At 33.4% G+C, this 25,161-nt stretch overlaps 1 protein-coding gene across 5 annotated transcripts in view; it reads right to left on the minus strand.

Annotated features, from left to right (window-relative positions):
- KRAS (KRas proto-oncogene, GTPase) overlaps positions 1-25,161 on the minus strand; it is a 100,314-nt gene that overhangs the window by 12,442 nt on the left and 62,711 nt on the right. For 4 of the 5 annotated variants that reach the window (XM_019737755.3, XM_019737747.3, XM_019737762.3 and 1 more), the window contains exons 2-4: positions 21,791-21,912; positions 5,312-5,490; positions 3,738-3,897 (exon numbers count right to left, since the gene is read on the minus strand). In XM_019737755.3, coding sequence (XP_019593314.1) covers positions 3,738-3,897; positions 5,312-5,490; positions 21,791-21,901 — 450 coding nt within the window. In that variant the 5' untranslated portion in view covers positions 21,902-21,912. Of the gene's footprint in view, positions 1-3,737; positions 3,898-5,311; positions 5,491-21,790; positions 21,913-23,615; positions 23,635-25,161 lie in introns of those variants that run through there. The other variant, XM_074325916.2, reaches the window with a different exon arrangement.

Here is a 25,161-nt window from a genome sequence, read left to right on the forward strand (position 1 = left end):
TTAAACAAGTATTTGTTCTTGTTGAATGGCTTATTATCTGCAAAAATTCTTGCAAACTCTTTCAAGGAAATAACACTTCAAATACCCTAATTATGGACAAATGCAAGAACACTAGCCTTCTTGGGAGAGAGGAAAAGGTGGAACTAGATGTATTCTAAAAAGCAACTTTGCAGGGCTGAATTTCTCAAGAAACCTTGCCAAATTATTAGCCTGTCTCAGGTATTACTGAAATGCAGCAATACCACTAATTGGGAGGCTAGGTACAATACACAGCAGGTGCTCAGTGTTCTATTTTTAAATCATAAAAAACTAAAGTTCAAAATATTGATCTCATGTACACAACTCAACTATTAAACAGGAATTATGGCACATAGCTTTTTGTTTGGTTTACTTTGTTAAAAAATTTGATGAGAACTTTCTTTAATGGAGGTCTTCTAACAATTAATTTTAGTATCTAGAAATTAACAATAAAATCGAGGAAATTAATCACTCAACATTTTTAAGTTCATAAAGCTAATTTTCACATTATGCTCAAATTGAGACCTCCAGAAAGCTAAAAAGCTGAATCAGGAGTAGCAGATATGCTGAGAATTCTGCTTCTGTCATCTACTTTTACTGAACCTCCCCACTTTTGATGTTAGCAGACTGGAAAACACATAGTTGATTACCATGGTATCAATGTTTTGGTTTCAACAGCCTCTGCCAACACTGCCATGCACTGCACAGAGAGGCCAGGAAAATCTGGCAATTACTAACTGCCCAGATAGATGTTAACGAGGAACATAGGGACCACATATAGCACACTAGCAGAAAATAAAAATTACTTTGGCTTTCCAAATGTGGACTAAAATGATTGTTAAAAAATGTAATTCATTATATTCTAGCCTTACAGTAGGCTTTTTAAAGTTGGTAAAATATATATTCTGCAACCCTTATCTTAAAAAAGTACTAGTAAATTTCCCTTTTTACCCCTATTTCCCTTTCACAGAATACATAAGAATACTTTAAATTTACTAATGTTAGCCTCTAAAATGTAAGTCGAAAGTCCGCCCCACCTTCTAAAGTCTAATCAAACAATACAGAATTGGTATTAGTACCACTAGAACCAGGCCAAATGTAGCCACAGCCTATTTTTTGTACTGCCCATAAGCTAAGAATGATTTTTGCATTTTTAAAGGGTTACAAGAAGAAAAAAAAAAAAATGCAACAGATACTGCTTGTGGCTCACAAAGCTTAAAATAGTATCTGGCCCTTAACAGAAAAAGTTTACCAGCCCCTTACTTCTATCTATGAGAAGTTCTAAATGAATGTCCTGTTCCTACTAACTTGAATATAACTTTTCTATGTTTGTGTTTTAGTTTCATGCTCGAGACCAAAACTTAGAGCATGAAACAAGTAACTGCTAATATAACCAGGATACGCATATTTATTTTGTTCAAATAACAAATAATAGCAAATTTAACAAATGCTCTGCAGAAAATAGGGCTTCAGATTGTCACAGACACTGGTGATGTAAAATTTATGAAAATTTACATATTTCATTTTATAATCTCCACAATGAGTACTTGGAATAGCTCTTTAACATCTTTCAAAAGCATGCAAATATCAAATTAATTTCAACAGAGGAAGACGAATAAACTTTTGGAAGGCAAATCAGTAAGTCCATGTAATAAAAGAAATCAAAGATCAGAAACTAAATACCTAAGTTATAGTTTAGCAACATAAATTACATACAGATATCAAAGCAGGATATAAATATAAGGTGAGCACCAGAAGGTTAAGAAAGCATTTCTTTGTATCATTCTATATTTTAATTACATCATCCACATAAATGTCTGCAAAGCAAATTTAAGTTAATCTACTTCCATATCATACACACTACATACATCTTCCCTACCTCTCCCCTCAAAACAGTGTAAATCCTAAAATTCTATTTTAAAATGAAAGCAGGTAGTTTTCTGATTAATTATGAATGCTGTGGTAATTAAAGCATTAATGTCTAACACTAAGAATCAACTAGTACTTCTGAGTTAGTAACCACAGAACAAGGAAAGAAGACATACTATTTTAGGCCCTTATCAAATGAGAAGTGGAGGATAACACTGTGGGAATAACAAGACTCCCTTTTTTTCTGTGGTCCATGTACCAAAATCAGCATTACCTGAGAGCCTGTTAGAAGCGCAGAATTACAGGTCCCAACCTAAACCCACTGAATTAGAATCTGGATTTGAGTAAGTACTGCTCTATTGGCGGTCCTTTACATTAGGTAAAGTCTCTTAGGTTTCATTTTTTCTTTTCTTTATAAATTGTAAACTAAAATGTTAATTAGTTTAAAAAATATCTTTTAAAAGTTACAAATAAAGCAAGTTAATAAAATGTTAATGGCATAATCTAGGTAGTAGGTTTGCACATGCTTTCAATAAAATTCCTTCCATTTTACGTTGGGAAAATTTTCATAAGAAAATGTTGGGAGAAAGTTATAAATATTATAATTATGTTTTCTGAGTACCTCCTCTCTAAGGAAAAGGAATCTGGTCAGAGAAGACCAGTAAAAAAACAAAAACAAACCTCTTCCAAGTCTTTGGTAACTGGGAATGGATTTAAATGAAATCTTAATTCCTCTAAAGTAAATGAAGCGCTGTATATAAAGTCTTTCTTTAACCTATAAATAAGGTTTTAGGATAAGGTATTTGTACTATGGTCGAACTACAGAAATTCAGCTTTTCATTCGAGAATATCTGTTTTTGTAAGTTAAACCATATAATGAGTTCATCAATTTTCTTAACTGCTATCATTAGTTTCCTGGACTCACATATACATGTAAACCAGACAAAGCCCAAAACAATCATCTTGTATGGAACATAAATTGATCAATTTCTTAATATATGAAAATTATATTCCATAATGCCCTGTATATTCCTTTTTAGGATTTTATTTTCTGTATATTAAACTCTTATTTCATACACCTAGGCTAAATAGTATCAATTGAAAGTATTTTATTTCACCTAGAGAAAAAGTTATTTTAAAAATGTAGGTAATTTTTAAAACAAAATTCAGGGTCAACCTGGCATTAATTTTTGTCAGAACACAGTAAATGTATAACTGATAATTTCTATTTATTTTCTAAATATTTTCTTGCTTTAATGGAAACTCTCTCTAAAAATAAAGATATTCTTTAAAAAAATTCTACCAAAGTAAAATTCTTTAAACACAACAAAATTTAATCTAGAAACATATGACGTAATACTCTTAAAAGCACTTCTGAAATAGGAAACTAAATATTTGTTCCCCGTTCTTTCACTTTATAAATATAAAAGCAAAAAAAAAAAAAAAAAAATTCCCACATTTCTTGAACCCTGAATGTAAGATGTGATGAGTTACAATGTTCAATATGGAAAGAAACCAAAGCCAAAAGTAATGCCATGGACACTTGAATATGAAGTGTTGCCCTCACATATCCTTAAGAGAATATTTACCAAATAACAGCGCTTTACTTCCTATTTAGTATAATGGAAAGAAAAACTGATAAATTACACTGACCAACAGAATAGTTATGTACATTTAGTTATGTACAATAGTTATGTATGCTCTCAGGTATGTACATTTAGTAATCTTCTTGCCCTCCTGCCCCCAAAATGATGTTATTAGAATATATATTAGTAAATTACGATTAATGGTTAAAATCATGTGATATAATTTGCAGAGAACAGATTTGTATTTATTACAATTTTACTTACCTGTCTTGTCTTTGCTGATGTTTCAATAAAAGGAATTCCGTAACTTCTTGCTAAGTCCTGAGCCTGTTTTGTGTCTACTGTTCTAGAAGGCAAATCACATTTATTTCCTACTAGGACCATAGGTACATCTTCAGAGTCTTTAACTCTTTTTATTTGTTCTCTGGGAAAGAAAAAAAAAGTTACAGCTGAGGTATTAGTAATACAAAAATATTTCAAAAATTGTATACAACTTTGTCTTACAAGATACGACTGAAAGAAGACTTTTAATGTAATTCATCATTCCCACCACACCATATTTTCCTTCCTGTTATTTTTTTCTCCATCTTAAACAGAAAACTCCTGGATCTTTTAAAAAAGAGCAAACACCTAGAAATATACTGACTACCATCTAATAAGTTCATATGCAGGTAGGTCACATGATAAAACATTGAAAATACTGAAAAGTTCTAGGTCAAAAAAGTATTATTTTTGCCTAATTTTTAAAATTATAATCTTAGAAACATATACTATATGTTGTTAAATGTGCACGCATAGAATTTAAAATGTTTTTATAAAAACATGAATTACAACACTAACATAAGTGTCACATTCCTTTCCAAGAAAAGAGCGCCAAGTGGAAGGACTTTTATTTCTATATGGACAACACTGACATTACTACCGTTTATTCTGTAAAAGTTCTTCTACGTGTTGATATTTTTCAATAAGATGTGCATAAACTCTAAATTTGAGGTAAAATTATATTCCTTCAAAATGTTCAGTGAATTTCAAAGATGCAGCATGGAATAAAAAGCCAGCAGACAATGAATGGAGTATTAACTGGTTCAAATTCCCAGTTCCTCTACATATTAACTGAATCAACTTGAATAAGCTAACATATTTACACCTGTTTACTATTCTACAAAAATATTAGCACTCACCCAAATTTCTTTTTCTCTATGACTAGACTACAGAGAAAACTTGCTATTAAGAAATGATTATTTGCTTAATATGCAGTTTTATGAAAACTAAATCCTCAAAGAAACAGAACATAAACTGTTAATACATTTAATAACGATTATTTTAATAAAAGTAATTTCAAGCAGATTTGTCAGTTTCCTTAAAAACTGTAATTGTTCTAATACTTCAATTTTTGACAAATTCAGAGTTGTGGTTCTTTTTTTAAGTATCTAATATCTGATTCCAAGAAATTCTAACTAAATATATTTGATTATTTTTAAGGCTATTTGAGTGGCACCACCTCAATTCCCTTTTGATATTTTTGTTGATGGTTTTCATTTTTATGACTCTAGCTTAAGCCTCATTTCCCTGGTGTAGAGTGGTTAAGAGCACAGGTTTTGGAGTCAAATAAGCCTAGCCCTCAATCCCAGCACCACCACTAGCTGTGCAATGTGGAACAAGTTACTCAACTTCTCTAATCCCCAAAAACTTAAATTTGTAAAACAGGGACATTACCCACATCATAATTACTTTAAAATTTAAACCAGATAATTTCTGCACAGTGGTTAGCAAAGACTCAAAAATGGAAGATACAATTACTCCTCAATGTCAATTTATTATATTCAATGTAAACCCACCTATAATGGTGAATATCTTCAAATGATTTAGTATTATTTATGGCAAATACACAAAGAAAGCCCTCCCCAGTTCTCATGTACTGGTCCCTCATTGCACTGTACTCCTCTTGACCTGCTGTGTCGAGAATATCCAAGAGACAGGTTTCTCCATCAATTACTACTTGTTTCCTGTAGGAATCCTGAGAAGGGAGAAACACAGTCTAGATTATTATGGTGTACCTTTCACTTTTAAAAAAGGTGTTAGACACAACTTAAGAAAAAGAACCCAATGCAAAACTGGGCAAATGACTTGAACAGACATTTCTCCAAAGAAGATACACAAATGGCCTGAAGAGATGTTCAACATCATTAAGGAAATGCAAATCAAAATCAAAATGAGCTACCACTTCACAGCCATTAAGATGTGGACTGTAAAGAAAAAAATAAAAACAAGAAAAAAATCCCCACAGAACCAGAATCATAGATGCAGAGAACAAAACTGATGGTTTCCAGATGGGAGAGTGGTTGGGGGCAGGGTGAAAAAGGTGAAGGGATTGAGAAGTACAATTGGGTAATTACAAAACAGTCATGGGATGTAAAGGAAAGCATAGAGAATACAGTCAATAACACTGTAATAACTATGTATAGTACCAGGTGGGTACTAGACTAATTGGGGAGATCACTACGTAAATTGTATAAATGTCTAATCACTATGCTGTACACCTGAAACTAATATAAAATAATACTGACTGTCAAATGTAATTGAAAAATTAAAAAAATAATAAAAATTTAAAAAAAAACCACACACAAAAAAAGGTAAAATGGCGCAGCCATTGTGGAAAACAACTTGGCAGTTCCTCAGAAAGTTAAACATAGAATTTACCTTACCATATGATCCAGCAATTTCAATCCTAGGTATATAACTAAAAGAATTGAAAGCAGGAACTCAAACAGATACTTGTATGCCAATGTTCACAACAGCATTATTTACAATAGCCAAAATATAGAAACCACCCAAGTATTTATTAACAGATGAGTAAACAAAATGTTGTATATACATACAGTGGTACATTATTCAGCCATAAAAAGGGCTGAAAAACTAATATATGTTACAATATGGATGAATCTTGAAAACATTACACTCAGTGAAATAAGCCAGACACAAAAAGACAAATATCTATGATTCCACTTATATGATTCCACCTATTTTAGGTACCTCACAGAGATAAAAAAGTAGAACAGAGGTTAGCTGGGGTTGGGAGGGAAAAGGTTGGAAAGTTATTGTTTCATGGGCATAAATGATAAAAAACATTCTGAAAATAGAGCTAATGGCTGCCCAACACTGTGAGTTTACTTAATGCCACGGAGTTGTAGTTAAAAAATGGCTGCAATGGTAAATTCTGTTATGTATATCTTAATTACAATTTTAAAAAGGTGTTATATACAGAGATTCAACAATGCAAGTGTATGTGTTGGTAACAAAAGACCCAAATTCTTATAAAAAATAATTACTACAAACATGGGATGGCTCTCCCAACTCTATTATTCATGATGAGTTAGATGGCAAGAAAAATCAACTTATGAATAATAGTCATGCATCTGTTTTACTCATAGTCAAAGGAATACATAAGAGAAAGGTCAATACTAAGGATTTTAATGCCCTTATCCATTAATACTTATGCCCAAAAGATTTCACACACTCTACCAAAATAAGACTCAAATAATAAGGAAAATGGAATGGTGCAATGTGAAGTCATGGAATAAGAGACAGGGCTGATGACGGGTATAAAGTATAAACCATAGGCACTGTTTCTTACTGTCCCACATGTGGGCTGTAGCACTAAAGTTTCTATAGTTCATGAATTACTTTATAGACCATTCCATCATTAAAAAAAGAGAACGGTCATTAAAAATCATATTTTTGATAAAATGTTTTTTAAATGTCTACCATAGAAGGAGAATACAAAGATATATGTGTAGCACGATCCCAATAAATTTACATATGTGTACACATATTTAAAAACTGATGGTATTATATCAAAATGTTAACAAAGGCTGTCTGACAAAGATAATTTAAGAAATAATTTATCTTTTTTGGCACTAGATGCCATGTTAAATGTATTCCTTTTTTCGTTTTTAATTTTTAAATGTGTGAAAGACTATCATATTTGCCTATGCTCTCATGCTTATCTTTTAAAGTAAACTATTTTCCAAACTGTCTATAATAAAAATTATTTCACCAGTCAGAAAAAAAGAACAGGTATTTATTTTCCAAGCAAGAAGCTCTTTACTACAAATCTGAACATTTGGTTGACATTTTATTATTTTAGCCTATTCCCTTAATTAACTACTTGAAAGAACTCTTGTATATTATAAATTGAAAACCAGTGTTTTTGAAGTGTAACGAAAGAGCAGGAATTGAGAGCAAAGTACAGTGTCTTAGAGTCAATCCATTCATTACCCAGGTGTGGCTACAGACCAAAGACTTTCCCTTACCTGCTGCTGTCATTTCAGGCTTCACTTACCAATACGAACCTAAGTTAACCTTATAGTTAATAGTTTCCTCAGTGTTTAAAGATAAAATGTTCTACCAACAATAAAATTAAAGACTATAGTTTCTGGAACCACAAAAGTCTATACCTAAGGGGTGCCTGGCAGATTACTCACTGTGTGCCCACATATAATGCCTTCAAGATGTACCTCGATAAAGATCCACTTACAAAATTTTCAAATATTTTGTGTTTCAAAAGTATATCATGCAGAGTATTAGCAGTTTCTGCACTTATTTCGTAATATATTTCCATGATGAATACTCCATCAAAGGAAGTAAGAAACTCAGAAAGCGGTCCCTATTCACCTATCTCATTCCTAGCTATCTTTTCCCTTCTAAGCCCTAAAAATATTGACAGCAAAGTTCTGCATCACATTCAGTTACTGAAAAAGTAATTTACAACCTCCTTGTAAACAATGGGTAGAACCTGCTGATTAGAAATAATAGATTTAGGTTTAAAACTTCAGTACTTCCAAAGTTAATTTTAACTAGTCATTCTTAAAAACACAGTCTCATTGGACTATATAAAAAGGCAGTGTAACTTGGTAAAAACTGAAGAACAAAAGTGTTGAAAGGCAAAGTATGATCTGCAAAGAACTGACAGGTTTGATGACAAAGCAGAAAGCAAGTACAACAAAAATTATATATAAATACTAAAGATTTTGTTCCAACTTCAGGTTAGCCACAAGGAAGAAGTATATGGAAGTAGAAAAAATGTATCCTCAATGTGGAATCCTTCCCAAGATTAGAGTCTAAATAAGGAAGTGTTCTGCAAACTACTACTCACAGGCCAAATCCTCCCCACCTGTTTTTGTATAGCCCATGAGTAAGAATAGTTCTTACGTTTTTAAATGGTTGTTTAAAAAAACCAAAGATTATGTGTCAAAGACTCATATGACCCTTTACAGAAAAGTTTGCCAACCCTGCTCTATGTTAATAAAAATACCTTTTCACAAATCTGAAGTATTCTCAAAACATTATTTATTCCTTTTATACTTAAAAGAAAAATCACCATTCTTGAGAAAGTACAGATTATCAAAGCCCAATCAATTTAAAAATACTGATTCTACAATGAAACTAGTTAAGAGTAGAGCAAGAAAAGGATCAAGATTTAACATTCTTAATTAGTACTACGTCTAGCCTTTCAAATAGGATAAACTTTTAGATCAGATACATAAGCTACTAACATCCTTTGGAAACTAGGACAAAATAAAGCCATTTTAACTCAATATAATAAAATATTAAATAAAGGAAAGTTATTCCGTATATTTTCCCTCACTCCTAGCTAAAGTATTATTGTTTTATTTACTGAAGTAGTAAAAACTCTTCTAAATGAAACATACTATGCCAGCAAAACTTAACTGTAGATAGAACTCAAACATTTCTAGTGATACAATAAACAGCCACAATCCTTTTGGAAAGCAATCACCGTATTTCTCAAGAATCATACAAATATTCATTCATAGGCTTTGACACAGTAATGCCACTTCTGGTAAAAGATGCTAAGGAAATACGGTTTCTTTCTTTTTAAATGACAGATACAACAGAGGTACACTTAACGTGGTACCCTAAAATGTCTTACAAAGAAAAATTACATAATACTGATCCACAATCCTACGCCATTTACCTATTTTCAAAATATACTCCAAATCCAGCCCCCAGCAGCACCACCACCATCACCCTAGTATTTTGTCTCATGCAATCTCCTGCAACTTTAGCAGAGATCCCTGTTTCTCTCAAAGGATATATTCTCCACATAGCAGCTAGTAATTATTTTTAAATGTTACTTGCTTTAAATGTCACTTGCTTGCTTAAAGTCCTCTAATAGCATCCCTTCATTCTTAAAAATAAAATCCAAAGGACTTATTATTCTCCTCCCTCAGCACCTGTTTCCTTCATAGCAGGTATTACCGGGTAGCTTGGTGCAAAAGAAATTGCGGTTTTTGCAATTATTTTTAACCTTTTAAACCACAATTTATTTTGCACCAACCTAATATTATCATTTGTAACTACATATTCATTTGTGTAATTGTTTAAGACTATAATCCCTACCAGGCTCTAAATTCCATGATGGTTGGGCTCACGTTTGGTTCCCCATTATACACCCTGTGCATAAGTCTTCAACACAGCAGATAATCAGTACTGTCTGTTGAATAAATGAATGAAGCTATTCAATGTAAATATATGCAGACACTATAAAATGGTCTTATCAAAATAAGCAGTCTAATATATTTAAAATTATAGTAAAACAAGTTATAAAACTTTAAATTATATAGAGTATTTTAATAAATGTTTTCAAGCAAGTTTTATATAATATGAAATTTTTAATCTAAAAACCAAAATATACATACAGATTTTAAAATATTTATGGGAGGGAAGATAATAAGATTGCAAAGAAGAATACAGGGGCCTTCAACTATATTAAATTTTATATCTTGAGAAAGAAAAAGGATCTCAACCAAATGTAGCAGAATGTTAAAATTCTATAAAAAAGCTCATTGGTGTATTCATGATGTTCATTATATTACTTGTTCATACAGCATTAAGAGTGTACCCATTTCATCACCACTCACTAATAATGGATTTTGTATTTTTTATTTTTCTTTAAACTTCTGTCAGATGTTAGGCTTAAAATTCTTATTTTAATATTCCTTTATTTAGGACTAATAATGTTATATAGTTTTTTTTCATATTTATTCCCGTAACCTGTGTCCTTTGCCCATTTGGAATGTTCACCTTTTTTGCACTGACTTGCACAATCTTTTTTAAAACAAGTGTTTTCCAGTTTATTAACATGCCTTTAAGTATTTTTTTTTCATGTACAGAAACTTATCTGTAGAACCACTAGAGGGATTTGAAAGTTAAATCATTCAAGATGAGATTAAATTCACTGACCAGGACATCATTTGATCATTTTTCTGTTATAATTAATACTAACCAGTTACTCAGTATGTTACCTTTTAACATACTCAACTTAGTGTTCCAACTCAGGCAGTAATCCTTACATGGGAAGACATTACTACATACAGTACACAAAAAAATCTAAAGAAATTGGTAACTTTTACTAATGGTAACCATGTCACTATTAATAGTAATTCAACAGCCAACATTTACTAAGCTCTTGCTTACATGTCAGATACTGTGATAAACACATTACAAGCATTATCCCATTTAATCTCCATCTTCATGCTGCTGATTCCATAGATGCTCCTGTAAGCATGACTAAGACTACTGAAAATGTCAGCTAACATATTATTTGAGGATTTACTCTTGAAATGTTTGTAAGGTTTCCTGAATGTGTTAAGTATTGTAATAGTTTTCATGTACTGCTAAATAACACCTACAGGAAAAAAATGACAAACCTTTACTCTCTTAATGCTCAAATATTTTGTAACTTCTAAAAGATGTGAACCCATCATGGAAAGATGTGTTCTACACTATTGGTTATAAGCCATCAAAGGTTGTCGTAGACAGCTAATTCTCAAAGACAGTCAGAAACAAGTACAATAGCCTGGTATGTTAGAATTATAATAGGGAAGAAATAAGGAATTTGGAATATATAAACACAGGCCTATTAGTTCATTCCCACTTACCTGCTCCATTGTCCCTTGCATTATAGAACACTTACTAAAAATCTACTAAGTGTCATATCCTATGCAGGGTATTATAAAGTTTCTAATCTCAAGGAGCTAGGTCTGGTGGAAGAGATGTGAATGTAAACAAATAACTAAAATACAATTAAATACATGCACCACCATATGCAGGGCAAACTACAACGGTGGCACACAGGAAGGAGAGATCTACTTTGCTTATATGAATTTAAAAAGACAGGGGAGGATAGGGCCACTCCAGGCAGGAAGGAGTAAAGAGAATGCACGAAAACATAAGACAGCATGTTGAATACGCGGAATAAGAAGTTCAATACAACTTTAGCTTAGAGAAGTTACAGGTAAGTAGAAAAAGTGAAACTGAACAATCAAACAGAGGTCTTGTATATTAAGGAGCTTTGAACTTCATCTTATAATAAATCAATGAAAGGTTTTTAAGGAGGACGGGAAGATCAAACTTACCAGGTTCACTGTAAGCATTATTATTATAAATTATAGAAAGGGACCAGTTGCAGGCTGAGAGATGAGTTAGGACACTGTTATAAGAAATAACAGAATTTGAACCTAGGCAACAGCAGCAGTACAGATGGGGAAGATTAAATAGTTTCGAGAAATATTTAATGGGTAAAATTGTCAGGACTACCTTCATACATTGCTGGTGGGAATGTAAATGGTGCAGACACTGTGGAAAACAGTCTGACCTCTCCTCAGAAAGTAAAAAATAAAGCTACCATATGACCCAGCAATTACACTTCTAGGTACACACCCAAGAAAACTGAAAATATATATTCACACAAAAACCTGTACACGAAAGTTTATAGCAGCATTATTAAAACAGACCAAAAGAAGACATAATCCAAATGCCCACCAGCTATTGAATGGATAAATAAAATCTGGTATATCCATACAACAGAGTATTATTCAGCCACGAAAAGGAATGAAGTATTGCAATATGCCATAGCACAGATGAACCCTAAAAACATTATCCTACATGAAATAAGCCAGACAAAAAGGCCACATGTTGTATGTTTCTGATTACATGAAATATTCAGAATAGGCAAATCCACAGAGAGAGAAAGTAGGTTAGTGGTTGCCAGGGGCTGGTAGGAGGGATTGGGAATGACTGCTAATGGTTACAGGGCTTCTTTCTTGGGTGATGAAAATGTTATGGAATTTAAGATAGTGGTGATGGTTGCATCAGTTTGTGAATATACCAAAAACCATTGGACCGTACACTTTAAAAGGCGGAATTTTATGCTATGTGAATTATATCTAATTTTTTTTTAATGGTAGAGCAAATTGACTAAGGACGGAAACAAAAGGGAAAAGATAGAGGAAAAGATGAGTTCAATTTGGGGCATGTTGAATTCCCTATGTTTGTGGATTTTTCTGGTGGCTATAACCTGTAGGCAGCCTGATACACAGGTCTGACGCTCAGAAGTCAAGGCTAATGATACACTTCTGATTCTTCAATCTATGGGTAGCCGCAGAGCTCTACTGTGGTGTGAGCGTGGGCAAACTACTTAATCTCTCCCTTACTCTAAGCCTGCGTTCAGCTGTAAAAGTGGGTTAAATACCACAGAGGTTTCTGTATACAGGTTAGAATTAAAGACCATGAAAAGCCCTTTATAAAATGAAAAGTGCTCTAAGAAGTTAACTTTTATTTCATATATTACACTGCACATGCCGTTACAGGCTAGAAGAGTAGAGGGAGCCACTGGCAACTGGGAACTGTACAGCAACGGTAGTACCCTGTCCTTATAAAAATCACTGGACATCTACACGTGCAACACTTTTTGCAAAAGTAGTCACCATACTTCAAAATAAATATAATGGAGCTGGATAAGCTCCAGGGAAGGAAAGCTAAAACTCTTGAGGGTTATGAAGGGTTTCTGTTTTTACTAGGGAGCAAGGGTGTTAAAAGAGCTTGTCCTCTTGAGAGAACTTCTGATTAAGATGTTCTTTAGGGCCAGCCCAGTGGCTCAGACGGTTGGAGCTCTGTGCTCCTAGTGCCGAACGCTGCTGATTCGATTCCCACATGGGCCAGTGGACTCTCAACCACAAGGTTGCCGGTTCGACTCCTGCAAAGGATGGTGGGCTGCGCCCCCTGCAACTAGAAACTGGACCTGGAGCTGAGCTGCGCCCTCCACAACTAAGACTGAAAGGACAACAACTTGACTTGGAAAAAATCCTGGAAGTACACACTGTTCCCCAATAAAATCCTGTTCCCCTTCCCCAATAAAATCTTAAAAAAAAAAAAAAAAAAAGTTCTTTAAAAGTAAGAATAAAGAAAACAGACTTCTTCACAATGACAGATACTTAAAAGAATGAGAATGTCAAATCTTAAGACTAAAGAGAATAAAATGTGTACCATTTCCAGGAGATAAAACTGGTTCAAAAATCTGAATAAACTCAAGGAAAATCTGCATAACAGATTTTGAAATAAGGATATTATAAAGCACACATCTGTAACCTGTTGAAGTCATGTGGCAATCTCCCTCAAATTATCACTATGTGCCAAGGTTAGAATGTGAGACTAAATCAATCACAGATCCAATCTTAATAATTACAGATGCTAATATATTTTTCATGGTTTGTATTATATATATCTCAGCTATTCTTTAATTGGCCTGATACTAATTTCTTTATCCAAGATATATCTGCATTATCCAATCTGACGAGGGTTTAAAGAGGGGGAAAGAAAGTAAATATAATCTAATGGTATCTAATATATGAGACTTTTCTCCCTCAAAAACGAATATTTACTTTTCCCTCTGAAACAGTATATGCTCATTTTTAAAAACCAAATACTACAGAGAATGAAAGTTTGGCATATATTCTACTATATTTTACGTTCATACTCACATTGTTTTTAGATAAATGGGAATCTCACTCTACACAATGTACTATGACATACCTTCACTTACATAATGGACATTTTTCAATGTTAGTACATATAGATCTACCTAGTCCTTTTCAACAACTGTATAATTTGTATAGATATACCATACGGTGATTACTTCACCCATTCCTTACTGGCAGACATGTAGATTATTTCCATTTTTAAAAATCATGAACACTGTAATAAACATCCCTTGTATGCATCTTAAACACTTATCCAACTGGATCCTTGGGATAAATTCTTAGAAGTGACTCTGACCTAGAAGTGGTGAAAGGCCATGCAGCTTACATTTTGACACATATTGACAAAGAGACCTCCAGAAAGTCTGTAAGACTGTACACTCCCACTTATAACATAAAGAGTAGTACACATTTCTCCATACCTTTCGCAGAACCGTTATTCTAATCGTGGCCAATATGAAAGTAAAAAATGTCATTTATTTGAAATTGCATTCCTATTATTAACGAAATATCTTTTTATATGTTTATATGTCATTTGTTTTATTGTTTTTTGGTGGATAGGTTGGCTATTTACATCCTTAGCTCCTTTTTCCATTTTGATGTTTCCTTTTTTAAAAGTTATATAACAGAACTTCCTAACTGATATATATATTGCAAATAGTTTTCCCAGATTTCCATATGTCTTGTATTTTTGTTAACGATGTCTTAATTTTTATGTAGACAAATAGCTCAATCTTTTCCTAAATGGTTTAAGAATATTTTGAAAATGAAAAGCCACACTTTTCTCAATAGAGAAAAATAATTTATTCCAATTCCACAAATAAAGAGGCTAACCTAATGTTAATTCACTCAATGTGTGTTACTTAGATAATATTGCAAGAACCGGGATTTAAGACTGACATTATCATTTTTATTTCCACACTGTCTAATGTTTAACACTAAAATTTATACATGGTAGAACCAGTGTTCTCACCATGGGAGAACAAAGATATGAAGAGAGGCAAGGAAGAATGAACTCACGATTTTTAAATATATTTTTTACCTCTATGCATTGAAAAGGGTCTAGAAGCAGTGACATTCCAATAGTAACAAACATACCTAACATCCAGGTTATTTCTAAATATCATTCCCCACTAAAAGGAATAAGGGCTCTTTAGACAAATGGCTGAATCCAGGGTGGGGACACATGGGAAGAACAAGGTGAACCTGGAACATGTTGTGCAGAAAGGAAGGAAGAGCTCAAAAACTAATGCGGTCATATCAAAAGGATACAGAGACCAGCTAGAAAGGCATTCCATTGACTGTATCAAAAACAAAATTCAGAACCAATAGCAATAATTACACTAATAGACTTTAACACATTGAATTAAAAAAAGAATCCATGAGTCCATACTGATACAAATAAGACAAACCAAACAAATAAACAAGCAGAGGGAAGAAAAAAGAAAGAGCCCTTATTTATGGTAGATGTTAACTAATCAATGTAAAGTAATAACAGAGTTTTTACCATTTTGCAACCACTCTGGTAGTAATTTATTCTGGCAAGAATTATGAATGGATGTTACATTCCACTGGATGCAAATATGGTGGAGAAGAGGATATTTGTAGTCTCAAAGTATCTCCCCACAGAGTACATATTAATTATAGGAAACCAAAGATAGCTTTATGGAGAGAAAACAGATAGACATCACCTTAACCAAATAATCAATGTTAACATCATCAATAATGGGAAAAACCAGCCTCATTTACCTCCTGATGTGATGCACAGAGGAGGACACAGCATCACTTACATAGTATTCCTGCCGTAACTGTTTAAACTGAATCTGATAATGAAGAAACAATCAGGCAAAACTAAACAAGAGGACATTCCACAAAATTGGCCTGAATTTTCAAAAAGTACCATTGTCATGAAGAAGAGAAGCTGAGAAACAATTCTAGACGAAAAGAGACTCTGAGACATGACAACTGATTTTTTTTATCTTGGATCTGGGGGGGAAAAAAGGAATTGCTAACAGAATATTCTAGGAACTGACAAAATTTGATTATGGACTCCATTTGAAAATGTATCAATGCTGAATTTCTTAAATTCATGATTGCATTGTAGCTATACAAGGAAATGCTCTTGTTAGAATAGGGTCAGCAAACTTTTTTCTGTAAAGGGCCAGACAGCAATAGGTCTCTGAGGCAACTACTCAGCTCTGCCATTGCGCGAAAGCAGCCATCAACAACATGTAAACACAAGAGCTTGGCTGTGCTCTAATAAAACTTGACAAAATCAGACAGCACGCTGGATTTGGCAAGCAAGCAGGCCATAGCCTACAGACCCATGTTAAAAGACAGAAGTTTAGAGATAAAGGGTCATAATATATGCAACTTATTCTCAAATAGTTCAACAAAAACAAATAATATGCATTCAAGTATGTATGTGCATGCTACATATATGCATAGACACACATACAGAGAAAGCAAACATGTCTAGTTTAAGGGTAACAGGTGTTCATTATATTATACTAGTTTTTACTATTCCATAGGTTTAAAATTTTTCAAAATAAAAAGCTGAAAAATTACCTAAGGTAAGCACTATGTCCCTTCTAATCCCCTCAAATATTTTATTTTTACTACCCATTCTACAAGTTTAATTACATTAAGAGCACAATAATATGACTGTTCCATAAACCTAGGCACTATGAGCTAATACAGTTAAGAGAAGCAAGAAATCTACTGCCCTCCAAGCATAAAGCCTCTGCATTAAGTTATGCATAATTAGGGTCACTGTCTAACTACTCTTCACAATACATCTAAGACTAATAAGCTCCATGAAGGCAGCAGTGTGGTCCCTTCCGCTCCTCAGTGTGTCTCCAGCCCCTAGGAAAACTGCATGGTGCAGAGTGAGCACTGAGTAATATTTATGGAATTAAAGAATTAGTCACATTGTTAAAACCAGATTCTTAAGAGCTGCCAAACCATACATCTTTTTCCTTTAATTTACTTCCATTACCAATTTTCATTTGTATGTTTTTAAAGCTTTGTATTTATTTAAAAAAAAATTAGAATAAAACACGTCCAATAATTTTTAACATTCAGGTCTAAATAAATATTTATTATTATTAAGTAAATACTTATTCTTAAATTGACCTAAATACAGTGCCTGAATTTTGTGTTAGTTTGTTCTAAAAATCAGGTGCTCACAACTATTCTACAGTCCTATAAAAATCTACAAAATGTCAACTTTCACAATTTGCCACTTTTGAATAGGCCCTTCCTAGCAACCCATGTAACACATCACTAAGCTTTGAATTCTGTAACGTACCTCCTGTATGCAGGTAAAGAAATTTAGAGCCACAGTGCCACTTTTTCTTCCCTCAAACAAAATAACCTCAATGTTAACAACAATGGAAGAACCCTATTTTTTCTTACACCATCACATTTCCTTTCTTAGTTAAAAATATTCACCTACATATTTAGCTAGGCTTAACTAGTCTACACAGTAATCTTAATATTGGCAGAGTAAACTCATATTTTAATTCTTTAAAAAAATTAATTCTATAAAACTTTTAAATAAAATTTTATATTTATAGATTATACTCACAATTTAAAATTAAAAAAAAATCAAACTTAGTATGTATTTCACTGTTATTTACTATAAAAGCAAATAAGTTGACCAGTAGAGGGCACTCACTCGAAAGGGGGAAAGAGCTGGCCACAGCTTAAGACAAATGCATTTACAAAAGTGCTATGTGCACCTTATTTTAAAAACAAAATGTGTTAATAGAACGCTAAAGAAAGCAAGCTAACATATATAACGCATTACTGGTTTAGAAAAGCTGAAGTCAAATCTTCATTGTGTTAGAAAATCTAACAGAAACCTTATTCAGGGACATGAATTTAACAGTTTAAGGGATGCTTAAGGCTATATGTAACACACATTAGGGTCTCAACTTCAGCACTACTGACATTCTGGGCCAGGTCATTATTTGCTGTGGGGGCTATCATGTGCACTACCCACCACAGGCACCAGTAGCAGTCCCCTTCAAGTTGTAACAACAAAAACATCTCCAGATATTGCCAAATATCTTGAGGGGCAAAGTCACCCACCCACCCCTCATTGATAACTACCGACACATATGTATAAAACTAGAAAAATAACAGCTTACAAGATTACATAATGCTTTTTTAGAACCACTCTTCAATACTGGTTTAATATTAAAATTTTCCTCTCTATAATCTAAATACCTTATTCAGCAAGTAAAATAAATTTCACAATTAACATGAAAAATAAGAAAAAATAGAGACATTGATATAAATCTTGGTGATTATAGCTCAGAGCACTAAAGATGGAACAAATCAATCCAATTATGAATCCATTCTTCCTTACTGAGTAGGAAACTATTTCATCACTTCTTGAATTATAAGTGTCACATTAACAGAAGCATGCAGATGTCAATGAATTAGAACCTAGAAAAAACATACTTTTTTCTATATCTATTTTCACTAGTATATTATATTCACTAGATACACAATATATATTTGCTAACTGATCAACAGTTCATTCTGATATCAAGTCTATAACTACTTGCATTTTTTTAAGACAAGATTTTTTTTCTTCCATCAAGTTTTCCCTTGCTAAACACATATCAGAGAACATGTTTTGATTAATGGCCAAGTGACCTCCAAACTAAAAAAACATATTTTATTTCTAGCGTAGTATTGTGTTTGGGGTATTGCTTTGAGTTTTTAATAATCTTGCACCACTAATAAGGTATTTCATTATCTGTGAAACTCTTTGGTGGACTTCATAAAAGATAAAGGTAAAAATTTTTCAGAATAGAAGTTGATTATCATGTGCATAGCCTCAAACACAAACATGCTCCATATACTGTATGTGTCATATCTGTCTCATTCTATATCATATCTCTGCCATTATGATGCATTAATAGTAAGTTCAAATTTTGTTATACTGATAAATCTGAATCGGCCTCCAATATTAAATACTTCTTAGCTTGAAGGCTAATTTTTCATTTTTAAGAAGTTATACAAGGGTATAGTGGAAATTCCACTTAACTTGGTCTCAGAAAACTGAAAATGCCACCACTTACTAGCTAAGTATCCTTAGGCAAGTTACAACCTCTCAGAGACCATTTTTATCTATAATAAGAGAAACAATGATCCCTTTCCTTATCTATCTCATAGTATAAATTTTTGTAAATTCTAAACCGCTAGAAAATGTGGTATTACTTGATTTAAATTTTTTTCTCAATTTCTTTCCATTTGTTTTAATGTAGGAAAACTGCTGAGAATTCCAAATGTGCAAAGTCTATGTCCTCTTTTTCTCTCTGACTTAATTATTCACCAATCAAAACCTGACAGCAGCAGTGATATCACCATCCTCCTTTTTAACGTTTTACAAAAAAATCAAGTCAGTATTTTTGTTTGAATATTTATTAAAATAAACTACTAAATTCTCTTGCCTTTCTTGTAGTTGAACTATACACCAAGAATTTAATGTGTCAGTTGCCTCAGAGACAATCTCTGATAACTTTTCCCAGGTGGCTAAACTAGTGAAGGAACGTCAGTTTCAAAGTTCACAGGTAATCAATGTTCCCAGAGTCAAGTCTGGTTTGGCAGAAATCATAATCAGTTATGGGTTTGAGTTTATAAACTTTTTCTACCTTCCTCCCAAATAAAGGATTAACTTTTAGCTTTACTTCTTTAAGATTTATATTGCACGTTAAGACTTTTGGCCAAAAGATTTCCTAACCTGTTTTATTACATTATCGAATACATATAGTATTCATGATCTTTGATACGAAACAGTGTAATGGAATTCCTCAGATTTTCAGAGAAGATGAGGGTACTTCTTCTAAAACCATCTTCCAAAATCCCAGGAAAACTTCCACGCTTAACCTGAATTCTACTTAAAACTCCCTTTTTACTTCTGATTTAAATGGTGGAGTAGGCCAGTAGCCTTGGCTTTAGAAATGAGTGAACTATTTAATCATCCTCGAAGAAAATAAAAAAAGAAAAATAAACAAAACCATTATTCAACTGGCTTGTCAAGAGAAAAATATATAAAGACAATTATATAGGTGTTCCACTTCAGTTAGACCCTTCCCCTTTACTAATACAAATTCTTAAACTTGGAAGCCAAATAAAAGTTGCTTCTATGTTTAAATTAAATCTTTGCAAATAGTGCTATTTCTCCATTTTTTTCCTGCAGTACCAAAAATATTTGACATTTCCTTATAAAACTTATCTAATCAATCTTCAAAGTCTAAATTGCATAAACATCTTGCCAAGGCGACCAATGCCCTCAGAATCTACCTCAGTGAAGTGTTTCTTCAAGACATTGCACAGCACTAACAGGGCATGTGCCAGCACAGTACCTTAACAAGGCATCCTAGATTCCACAGCTTGGGACTCAGAGAAAGCTCTGGGAAATTTTTCAGATCTGACTTAAAAAACTGGTACATCAGATCAAGAATAAAAACTAAGGGGTTAGAATTGTTTAACCTGGGGTAAAGAAGTCTAAGAAATAATCTAACAACCTAAGTCTATTTCAAAGACAAGGCAACGTGTTTAGTTCCATCTCCACTGATATTAAACTTAACGTGAAGATTCAGATTATGCATAAAATACAGTAATTATTACACTATGGAAATGAGTTAATGAGGACAGTTGTGCCATCCCCTCCTGCAGGTCTTTGGGATTAAATTAATCCTTATCTGCTTGATACTACCCGACCTCTCAAGGTCACTTCCATGCCTTTATCATTTTGCTGCTTGCCTTTACTTTGGTAATTTTTCATTAAGGTAAAAAGGTCTGAAAATTAGTCATTAATCAATTTGTAATAAAAACAATTCTAACATTTCCATAAGCAAATTAAAAAAGGGTTGCAAATGATTATATATCACCTGATATATATAGATATACACACACATAATATATGCAAAGAATGAGTTTTTAAAAATGCATCAGATAGCTGTATGTTCTCCACTACTTCAATATGAAGACAAAACAGGGACATACTATTAATTAATTATTTTTTAAATCACCATCAAATGATTAGATTTCACCAATACAATTCAACTCTAATACGTGACATCAAAAATACCCAAGAAATCCATAAGTAGACACATTTTTTTTTAAAAAAAGAGTGTTAGGTACAGGTAAGACGTAATTTACATTTTCACCCTGTCACAAAACTCTGAAATACACTTCCAATCAAAATGCACGGAGAACAAAGGTCATGGATCTTGAGATTCTCTAGACAGAAGAAGGGCTCTCCATATCTATGGTTACATATAACTTCATAGTAAAGGCTTGAAACCCAAGTACATTTCTGATAACTTAAGAAAATTATTTTCAGTATAATTATCTTATAATGAACAGCCCCCCAAAAATGACCAAAGAAACCTTTTTTTGGTACCCAAAGGATGGGCCTGCACGAATTAATATGCATAGTATTAAAACAAGATTTACCTCTATCGTAGGATCATATTCATCCACAAAGTGATTCTGAATTAGCTGTATCGTCAAGGCACTCTTGCCTACGCCACCAGCTCCAACTACCACAAGTTTATATTCAGTCATTTTCAGCAGGCCTTATAATAAAAATAATGAAAATGTGACTAAATTAGAACATGTGCCACACATGAGGTTAATATAACCCGGACAATCTATACCTTTTAACACAAATTGACCTTTATATGGAAAATTATTTCAAAATACCTCACAAGATTCAATGATTAAAACTTCAGTTGACTACCGATGTGTATTGTAATGAATTGTACTACATTTACAAACTCCCACATCAACATTTGAGAAAAATGCATTCACAGTACAAAGTTCTTTTATCTTATATTCAGGTTGTTCTATCTAAACAGCCAGTGTGCTGTTCTGTAGCAGTTAATGGCTCTCAAAGGAACATGCCATGACTTTACTCAGTACAAGTGTCTAGCACAATGCTCTATACCCAGTAGACACACCCACACAAAACTGTTGACAGCTATCTCTACAGTATTCCTAGTTGGCTCTGGCCCTGAAGAGTTACAAGTGGATATGCTAAGTGTCTTTGTTGGAGCCAGAGCTATAGAAAACTTTTTTAAAGGCATCAGCATAGTTAGTTGTCCTGGACAGTTAGCAAAAATCAGATGGGGGGGTGGGGGGGTGGGGGGTGGGGATAAAGGGTTGCGGGAGTTACCAAGTAAAGTTGGTCTGTGTAGTGAGGAAATAAAAATTGAGACATCAAAGCAAGTAAACACAATATCTGATGACATTTTAATCTGTAAAATATCTGCTGGGGAAAACAATGGTGTGAAATCTAAGAGAACTTTGGGAATTTTGAACTATTCAGTATAGTTAATTTGATCATCAATCACAATATGTAATCCTGTATTAGTGCTGAAAATAGCGCTTTGCACAAGAAAAATATAATTATATAAAATTTAAATATAAGCACTGCTTTTAATGACAGGATTTTTAAAAGGCATAAGTGAATATTTCTCAGTAACACCCGTCACTTTTACTCTTTCCATCTTGTACATTGTCTCCCAATAGTTGTAATAAATAATGATAACTTGTAAGGTTTAACAGCACAAGACAGAAAATATTTTTTTAAGTCAGCTGTTTCAAATCTTTTGAAATAAAATGCATTTCTTTAATTTTATCTCCTTTCCCTCAAGAACTACAGGATATTATTACAATTAAGGCACTGCAGATATAAATGCAGAATGGCAGTAAATGCACAATAATTTATCATAAGTAGTCCCAAATTAATGAATGTGCAGATATAAACGCTATATACATGCAGCACCGTATTTACTGAAGACCAAGATTATTCAAATAGGCACACACACACAAAAAAAGCTAATATGGTTTTCCAAATGATAACATACTAACCACCCCCTCACCCTATTCCTGAGCCTTCTCACAAAGAGCAGACAGACTAGACAACTGTTGTATCACACACTGTTTGTTATATTACAGCTCCCCGGCGTCTTCTGTGCCACCTAGCCTTACTTGCTCTTATCTGGGGACACCTTGGGAACCACTACAAATATGTATCTTATTCTGTTTGCTCCCACTTTTTATTCCAAACACAGGCCATAGCAAATGGGATAGATAAGGAGAATCACACCAAAAAGTATCCTCTAGCTCCATGCCCACCAAATTCTGCAAAAGAATTTGGACAACCTAGAACAGTAGTTCTCAAAATGTGGTCCATTATGGTTCCTAAGGCTTTGGGGGGGGGGGGGAGTCAAAGAAGTCAAAATTTTTATCAAAATAATACTACAATGTTAATTACCATTTCCACTCTTGCTCTTGCACAAGTTTACAGTCTTCCAGATGTGTGATCACAGAAGACTGAATGCAGAAGCAGAGATAGGAATCCAGATGTCTTCTATTAATAATTAAGGAGATTTGCAAAAGTGTGAAACAATACCACTCTTCTAACTAATTTTGGTTTTTATTTTGAAAAAGTTATTTTTCATAAAAAATGCTATTTGTGTTACCAAGCAATGGGCTTATTATTTCTATTTTAAATTAATTAATGTTTAAACTTCTCCGTTTCCATTTCTATGATAGTAAATATTGACATACCCCATATTGGGATCTTCAGTCATTTTTAAGAATGCAAAGGGGTCCTTACAAACCAAAAAGTTTGCTAGCCTAGGAGATCCTGTGGACAGATATTGGATTAGAGCTTAGTTGTATATACACGTTTGAACTCTGAGGCAGACACCCATCTGGTCTATGTGTTATCCAGTGGTAGTTTGTGAAAAAAAATCCTTGAATTGAATTTTAAAAATCAAGTAACATTTAAGTCCACTACAGACAACTGGGTTCCCAGGTAGTCTCACTGAAGATAAAATGCCAGAAGGAGCTTCCTCACCCAAAACTACAAAAGCTACAACCCAACATTTGGGTAAGAAAAAAAAAAACTCACTTTTATTTGTCATAAAACTGAATTATCATCTCATCTACCATTTTAAGCACCCAGTACTGATACCATATTTGATGTCTATAGTCTATTACATGATCAAGTCAGCATTTTGGACATTAGTCACGTAAGAGTGACATCACTCATACGGTTGATTCTGATAATTTATGAACAGATTTTTTTGCCTTTGTAATTTCTTTGTAAATGATTTTCCATTACAAATGTAACATGCATACTGTGTAAAAAATTATAAAATACCTTTATAATTATAAAATACCTTAAAATTATAAAATACCTTAGCCTCTGGTTTTGATAGATATCAAGATTTAAGAAAGCCAGCTAGCTTATTTCAAGCAGTTGGCTGGCAGATTGCTACAATTAACTCCTCTTGTAAATCCGTGACAAGAAATTGTGTGAGTGCTGTTTAAGAGAACTGTAATAACTCTTGGGATGGATGTCAAATTTGTAAGGATAAGGGTAATACAGAAGAGATAAGGGAAAGGACAAGAACAGGCAAATTAAACTTCAAGTATGATTTTGGCTATTACTGTCTACACTCAAAAAGCAAGGGAAAAGCCTACTCAACTAGCAAGAGAAAAGTCCCTGCTTCTGCTCTGCGGGTTTTCTGCGTGTGTTTGAACTTGACAAAGCAAAAGAGACCTCCTGGGATTAACTTTTTTCTTTTCACCAAGTCACAGGCTTTATGTTGTAGGGTGTTGGCCACCTGTTCTTCCATCTCTACCTCCACCTCCTCCTTTGTGGCCACAGCAATGTCACAGCCCATACATGGGGGAGGGGAGCAGTCAGTAACTCGGCTGCAGATGCATTTTTTTCCCCAAACACAATAACCTCAAACAGTGGTCCCGAAGCACCTGCCTATACTCTTCCAAAACGTGACCTCCCCCCTTAC

Source organism: Rhinolophus sinicus, chromosome 1, assembly GCF_057876585.1.
Source record: "Rhinolophus sinicus isolate RSI-liver-muscle chromosome 1, RSI-T2T, whole genome shotgun sequence".
Classification (NCBI taxonomy): Eukaryota; Metazoa; Chordata; class Mammalia; order Chiroptera; family Rhinolophidae; genus Rhinolophus; species Rhinolophus sinicus.